The sequence below is a fragment of the Hyalella azteca genome, unplaced genomic scaffold, assembly GCF_000764305.2.
Source record: "Hyalella azteca isolate HAZT.00-mixed unplaced genomic scaffold, Hazt_2.0.2 contig15351, whole genome shotgun sequence".
Lineage (NCBI taxonomy): Eukaryota > Metazoa > Arthropoda > Malacostraca > Amphipoda > Hyalellidae > Hyalella > Hyalella azteca.
The window spans coordinates 36,564-44,747 of record NW_025945207.1 but is presented as its reverse complement, the minus strand read 5'-3'; the positions used below and the strand labels follow the sequence as shown (position 1 = coordinate 44,747).

At 36.7% G+C, this 8,184-nt stretch overlaps 1 protein-coding gene across 1 annotated transcript; it reads left to right on the top strand.

The window, feature by feature from the left end:
* Nucleotides 1-1,100: 1,100 nt before the first annotated feature.
* On the top strand, nucleotides 1,101-8,039 carry LOC108667127 (40S ribosomal protein S18). Its single transcript, XM_018154112.2, has 4 exons — nucleotides 1,101-1,215; nucleotides 3,500-3,685; nucleotides 7,341-7,442; nucleotides 7,851-8,039. Exons 1-4 carry the CDS (start codon nucleotides 1,213-1,215, stop codon nucleotides 8,016-8,018), a joined length of 459 nt encoding a protein of 152 aa, XP_018009601.1. The 5' UTR covers nucleotides 1,101-1,212; the 3' UTR covers nucleotides 8,019-8,039.
* Nucleotides 8,040-8,184: the final 145 nt, after the last annotated feature.

The following is an 8,184-nucleotide window of genomic DNA, read 5'->3' as shown; positions in this document are numbered from 1 at the left end:
CAATAGTAATTTTTTAGACTTGATAATCTAACAAAAATTTACAAAACGTATTTGCATTCGTCGGATCATTTACGTACGAGTGTGATCAATCTGCAACACACGCTACCTATAATAATAATAATAATAATAGCGGTTTCAGCGTTTGTTACGCAGTAGGCCTGTTGCCGATTCTTAACATTGCAGAAAATTCGCAGCATTTTGCGGTCTCGAACTCGCACTTCACTGATACAATTTTTCTACTGTCTTTTAACCGCCCGGCCTCCTTGCCGATTCTGACCAGAAACTGTCACACAGAGCTGGGATCGAACCCGCGCCTCTCTGCTCCAATCTTGGTACTCTGAACTGTAACCACTGGGCCACCCTTCAATTGTCCGCATTGAAAGTTCGTCAATAATGACTCGTGGCACATAAAATACTACAATTTTACATTGCATGGATAAACTGAGTGAGACGCTAACCTATCAAAGTAGTTTCCCAAGTAAGGTTGCAGAATTCAACGAGGTACAATGATCTTGGATTTGGAACCTCTTAATTAAGCTGTTTTTTTTTAGCAAAATAACTTAATAAAGTTTGCAATTCTCATTAGGATAATTAGGGAAATGTTGTGTTCTGTTTTTGGTTTAGGTCATGATGATGTGCGTAATAACCAAAAAATCATCCATGGAATGGAATGCAATTGGGTGCGTGCTGACCGACCTCAGGTTAAGACCTGTAAATCGGTAATTCACGCTGCATAGAAGCTTTTTTACTTCTCTTATTACCTAACCTAATCTAACCTAGCTTTACCATAGTTGAACAATTTTATTTTTTAAAATTTGGGTAAATTGTGAATGTTGTATATGATATGTTCTTGGAAGTGCATTCATATTAATGAGTCTTTTTTTAATTTCATCGTGACCTTTCCCTATTTTATTGCATTGTGGGAGAGATTTGAAGGAAACATGCATGCAATCGTTTAAAAAAAGGCTTATAAAATGCATTTAATTTATACTGCGCCATCAGTGATACATTCATATCAATGATTTACTAGCACGTAGAATAATATTATCTACATCGATTGCATCAACTTCGTCTGACCCCATAATTTCTCCAGTTGTTCGTTGTGGCAACATTTTAAATTCCTTCAGTGTTGATGTTTTCGTGTGGCGAAGGTTGAGCGGCTTCTAAAGTCTAGAAATTTTTCGTAGGATTGATATATGTAAATTTAGCACCATGGTAAGTAATCATATTGCTTTTGTAGGACTTTAACATGTATTCGTGTTTTTTTTTTTAATTTCTGGTGTTCTAATTACTGGTGTCGTTCACTTGAGCGTCTTGAATAATATTTTATCAGCTCGTTCTATTTATACGGTTCGTAAGAGTTAACTCCCAGCTGGATACTAGCATCAATTACTCAAGGTTACTAGCAAAATCGTTTATAGATTTGGGCCGTCTTTCTTATTTTTCACTGAAGAAATTGGTAAAGGCCATAGAAATGGGTGAAATTGGCTAAATTCTCGGGACATTTTTGTTGGACTTGTGGGCGTTTTCTGCTCAATTTTCCAATCTGCTCAAAAAATTCTGCCTGATAGTATTGCAGATTCAGGCTAAAATTGGGACAGGTTAACAGATGCTTTATTGATGATGTTTGACTCCTATGAGTACGGAGAAGACCAGTAAAGTTTCAAAGAAACCAGAAAGCAGCAGCAATAGTATCCTAAAAGGTCCTACTAATAGCCTAATTTTTGCCTAAAAATTTCCAACTACCTAGGCTAGCCTACCTAGATGTAGTACACTAGTACCTAGCCAGGCTAGCCTCATAGTGGCAAACCAGAGCTTTTTTAGAATCAGTTCATTTTGAATTTCCTCATTTACTCAAGATTTAAACCAATTTCTTAAGTATGATAATGCTGGTTAGTGGTATCCTAGTCTGGAAAAGTCCTATTTTTGTCTGAAATATCGTGGCTCTCATATCATATACTTTCAGTAGGTATGAAATCTCGTGGCTCGAATGTCATAAATTTTTGTTTGATTAAAAAATCGCGGTTTGTACTTCGCAAACATGTCATTTCATAAAATTTTCAACTTCCGCAATCCGCATTGCTTTATCGTTTCTGCCAAAAATATCTTGCAGAAAAAAAACATAAACATCGTAATGTAAACAAATCAACGAAACGTTTTGTTGAAGATCGCGCATAGTTGCGGTCATGTCAAAGCGGTCAGACTGTATTAACACGTGCTGAACTTACAGTAGAGACAAATTTTATTGTTGCCGTTTGACTGTTTAAGGGTAAAATTAGAGATTTGGGGTAACACGTGCATGGACTTTGTAAATAAATTCGCACCTTGTAAATGGCTTTTCATGGCTGAGATATGGAATTCACGGCTCGGTGAAATAGAATCACGGCTCGTAGAAATGGAATCACGGCTGGCAAATCCATAAAACCACGGCTCGAAAAATTCAGTCGCGGCTCGCCAAGTAGATATATTCCATGCCTGCTGGTATCCAGGATACTTTACTGGTCTACTTATAGGACTCAAAAATGAACTTGAGGGAGAGTCTAAAAAACTCTCTGCTTTGCCAGTATGCCTAGCCTACCTAATCAACTGGATTCTATAAAATCTCATTTGTGTTTATATTGTCACTCTTGTATAAATGCACCCTACCTAGCTAGCTACCTCTTGAAAAGGATGGAATAAATATTTTTCCATAAATCTTGTGGTTTCATAGTGGGCAAAGTCAAACCTTTAATTGAATCAGAAAATAGAAATCATGTGGCTCCTAACTATTGCATTTTGATTTAATTAAAAAATTGCACAGCTTATAAACCATTATATTATAAAAATTGGATTTTAGATGGTCTAGGACTAGTAGTTTCTTTCTCCTTCTTTTTTTCTTCTAAAAAATTCTTTGCACTAAATGTTTATGTCAATAGTGATTAGTATCTATGGTCTTCTGCTAGTTGCTACATACCTACATTCATGCAGGAATAGCAGGATGCAGCCAGGCTCCTGCTCAAACCTGTCATGGTCTAATGAATTTTAATGGTTTCATAGTTGTGACTAGTGATCATGCAATGCAGCTTGCTTACAGCAGTAAAATCTAATCAAGGAAATCCGAGAGAATGTAGGAATGCGTAAAAATGACTGCAAGGCTGCAAGCAAGGACTTTTTGTCTCTTGCTTAGGTGGCTTCTTCTTGAGAAAGGGTGGCTGCTGCTTCTTTGTCTTTTTGTCAATAGAACATAATGTATTAGTGGTTGAGATGTATGGAGCATGTTATGACAGCTTATATCAAGACATTGAGCATATATATATAGAGTAATGGAAGACTCAATTTTCAGTGGAAATTTTCAAGTACAATTCTTGATGAAAAAAAATTGTAAAGTGTTTAGAGGCTTGCACAGTTGCACTATATATATGGTAAAACTGGTGTTTAATTGTATAATATAGGGTAGAAACTTGGTACTATTCACAGTACTGTGCTAACAGCAATTTTTGATTTACAATTTTTCTTCCAGTCGCTGATTATCCCAGACAAGTTCCAGCACATCTTGCGTTTGATGAGCTCCACTGTTGATGGCAAGCGGAAGGTTATGTTTGCCCTTACTGCCATCAAAGGAGTTGGTCGTCGCTATGCCAACATTGTTCTCAAGAAGGCCGACATTGACATCAACAAGAGAGCAGGAGAACTCACTGAAGAAGAGGTAATTATAATTTCTAAGAAAATAGTTGGAAAATTACTTGAGTAGCTTGAAATCTGTTGAGTGTAAACTATTCTAATGATTTTTCTCCTTTGGTCAGTGACTTGATTGAAAATCCTATTTATTTTTACCTTTTAAATCAGATAGGAAAGTTTTACTAGAGGCCCCAAGATCATTCTCAAATGGAGAATTGTACAATAGTACAATTGCAGCTCTTTTTAAGATATATGTACAAATAAGCTGCATTTAGCACTAGAGCAGACATGGTTGGTTCTGGTATTGTTAGATGAATCAATCAATACCAGACAAAATACTGCCTAATGACTACCATTGCTTCAATTGTTGTAGAAGTAACTTTTTTGGAAGTCGCAAGTTTATTTTACGTTATTGTAAAAAAAATCTTGGATATTTGCTTGTTCTAAGCCATTTCAATCAATTGAATTTGTGGTGGTAAATTATTAAATGGAATCAAAAGCAAATATAATTATTCGGTTTAACTTTACCACACCTTCAAGAGGCTCTGCAGCCCTGCTGTAGAGTTGAGCTATTGGTGTGAGAATAAATATGGCAAAGTTAATTGTTGTTGTTGGCATAGCTGACGTTATTAAGTTGCCTACAGAAATATCAGGAAGATTTGAAGAGAATAAACATTAAAATTCATTCTATACTTAGGAGGTAAAATCTCATTTATGTTACAGAATTTTTATTTTTTGTCATTTTGCTCAGAAAAATGTTGAATGCTGTAAGTTTGGTACGGTATGTATGTGCAACCTCATACATTGCACCTATTAGAGCCAAGACATAACGCGTGTGTTGGTGTCGATTGTGTGCAAGATCAACATCGCCACCTGGCTACCGTATTTTCAATAATTGATTTTGCGACCTAATTGGATGGCACATTTGAATTTATAAGAACTTTTACTTGCCATAGATTCAACTACGTACCCAAGTAATGAAAAGGATTCAATATAGCTTAATTCATTGAATTCACTTAAATGATTTCTCTTGTGACCATATAGTGGTATGTCTTTTATTGAATTAAAATGATTACTAGGCTTAAGCAGATGGTGTTCAACTGCTGTTTGCATTCATGTCTGGCTGTGCTATCGCTGTAAATTTAAATGACATTGTTACTCCTCTGGTGGCAAATCAATTCCAGGTCTTGTACTAGTTGCTCTCAGAAGAATTTGCCTTCAGAAACTGCTTCAAAGGATCAGATTTTGTTTTGCATCGTAGTGGTATTTCTGAAATGAAAACTTAGAGATGTAAAAATTATCCCGTTTTAATACGACTAGAGCATTTTTTCAAATTTTGGTTAAAAAGTGAAAAATTTATTATTATGTATGGGCAGCTTATTAATAGTGTAATAATTATTGCATAAAATAATTATTTATCTGTGTAAAGTTTTAGCTCATGATGTTGGAAATTATATTTTTTGGATTATTAGTTTGAATGTTCTCGTGTTGGGAAAATGTGCGTGCACCTATTAGCGCCAGCACAGAGATTTTTGGGCTGGTGTCATAGTGTGCAAGATCAGATTAGCCTTCTGGCTACCGTTTCTCCACATGTTGAAGAAGCGACCTTTTTGGAAGGCACATGGAATAATTTCGCTTATTTCCTTATTTTGCTTCAATTTAGTTTGAAATAATTTTTATTTGTGATGGGCTGGTCATGAAGCAAGAAATACTATTCAAAGGTTGTTTTGAAATGATCTCGGTTGATTTTATCACAACTTCAGGAGGCTCTGCAGCTTTGCTTTAGAGTTGGTATGTTGGTGTGAGAATAAAGGGGACTACGTCAGTCATGGCTGACAGCCTGCTGACATATTAACTGTTGTCAATAGCAGTGACTTTTGTTATTCGCCTGTAACAAGACGGTGATGTTCCACAATTAAATTCTAAGTAAATGAAAATTAGGAACAGCTTTAAACTCAGAAGGCAATAACTTATTAGGGTGTGCAAGATCATAATCGCTTCTGGGCTACCACTGACGAAGTGTGCGATATAATTGGAAGACCAATCAAGACTTCAGTAGAATGTCTATTCTGATAAATCCTCGGTGCCGTGGGTCTAATCATTTATGTAACTTTCTTAATTTCTGCCACACCTTCAAGAGGCTCTGCAGCCCTGCTAAAGAGTTGAGCTATTGGTGTGAGAATAAAGACGGCAAAGTTACTGTTGGCAGCCTGCTGACATAATAAAGTTGCCCACAGAAAGGTTATCAACGTAATTAGAAGATATTATCCCACACAAAGTGTGAACGGGAATAAATATTGGAACTAGCTTCCTACCTGCATGGCGGAATCTCATGAATAAGTTGTTTTCAGCGCTTTTTTGTCAGTTTGCTTCTGAAGTAAGTAGAATGCTGCAAGTTCTGTTTATGACTATGTATTGCACCTATTAGAGCCAAGACATGAACGCGTGTGTTGGTGTCGATTGTGTGCAAGATCAAACTCGCCACCTGGCTACCGTATTTTCACTAATTGATTGTGCGACCTAACTGGATGGCACAGTGCAATTATCGAGAACTTCTTTGCCTCAGATTCAACTACTTACAAAACTAACCAGAAGGAAAGTCTTCATGTATATATTAGATCGACTCGTTGGTCACTCTCGTCATTTCTCTCGCGCATGTATATTATATCGTGTGGTGTGTTTATTAAAAAAAATGAACCTGGCTGAAGCCAAGCAGTGGTATTGATACATGTGCTATTAATTTAGGTTTAAAGGAGATTGTCACTCATCCGGTTGTCAATAAATGCCATATCTCGAGTTGCCATTGGAAGAAATATCTTTCAGGAACTGATTCCATGTATTGTATCTTGTTAGGCATTGTAATGTTGGTTTCGTAAAAATTTAAATTAGGAGTTGTATGTATTATCCTGTTGTTATTTGGGCTAGGCATTTGTGCACCTTGAGATAAAACGTGAAAATTGCTTTGTAATAACGGGAAGTTGGTAGTGTATCGATTATGTCCTCTTTTATAAATTGAATATTCCTTTGCAAAGTTATATCTCTGGGGATTGGAAGGATTTTTTTTATTATTTATCCAAATGTTTTTGTTCTTGAATCATGTGCATTGCACCTATTAGCGCCAGTACAGAGATTTTTGTGTTGGTGTCATAGTGTGCTAGATCAAATTAACCTCCTGGCTACCGTTTTTTCTATTTTTGAAGAAGCGACCTTTTTGGAAGGCACATTGTCGTATTTTGCTATGACTTAGTGTGAAGTAATTTCTCTTGCGATGTATTAGTCATGAAACAAGATTTATCATGTGCTATTTTGAAATGATCGTTTGGGTTAACCATGCCACACCACCAAGAGGCTCTGCAGCTCTGCTGGAGAGTTGAGCTGTTGGTGTGAGAATAAACAGGCATTCACAACGATCTTTCGCTATAACTGTTCACTGTAGAATGCTTACATGACATTTGAATGCAAATAATTAGTGTGATTTTCTCACAGACACTTCGAATTGAATTGTGAACTTTTGCTTAGCAGTTGCAGACAGTGTTTAAAATGATCAACTTAATTTCGCGTTTATGATTGTCGACGGCCGAAATTTCGGCAGACGGTTTCATCAAATCTGCATCACTATTTTCACAATTTCAGGCTCGTTCGAATACATTTTTTGATGTTAAGATTACGGTTATTATTTTCAGGTTGAGAAGGTCGTTACGATCATGAACAATCCTCGTCAGTACAAGATCCCTGACTGGTTCCTCAACAGACAGAAGGATGCCAAGGACGGCAAATACGGCCAGGTTTGACGTTTTTCTTTCGCGTTCTGTTTGAAATGTGTGGATATCTTAATATTTTCTGCACTCTTGAATCATTTGGTGATTTGCGAGCTTTTGTTTGAGTTTAAACACTAAAGTTTGTGTGCCATATCCTAAATTAGTTGTTGCTGCCACTCCATTGAAATTTGAACCTTACGCAAGTTAATTTGTTCTTGTTTACACTTAGAATCTTGTCTCATTTCTAAGTTGTTTCCTTTCTCTGATCTAGTTCTATCAGTTAATGCATTTTTATGTTCACATTTCCGAGAGTTGAATTTATATATCCTGGATGATATGATAACTTACTGCTGCTCAATCCGCTTCGATCTAAACTGGATAATTTCGCTTATTGTTTTCATGCGGATGCACTAAATTAATTACATACCGCTACAGGTGCTTGCTGCTAACCTGGAAGGTAAGCTTCGTGAGGATCTCGACCATCTAATCAAGATCACAGCGCATCGCGGTCTTCGTCATTACTGGGGCCTTCGTGTGCGCGGTCAGCACACTAAGACCACCGGCCGCAGGGGCAGGACTGTTGGTGTCTCCAAGAAGAAATAAATATTCTTTATTTCGCGTCGAGCGTGATTTTCATTCCATACCACTACTTTAGAAATACTACTTTAGAAATACTGATCTGCAAATAGTTACGGACCTAGTATTTTAGGTACCGAAAATCTCTTTAACACATCGGTTATTTAATTTTCAATCGTAACGGCGTTTAAAG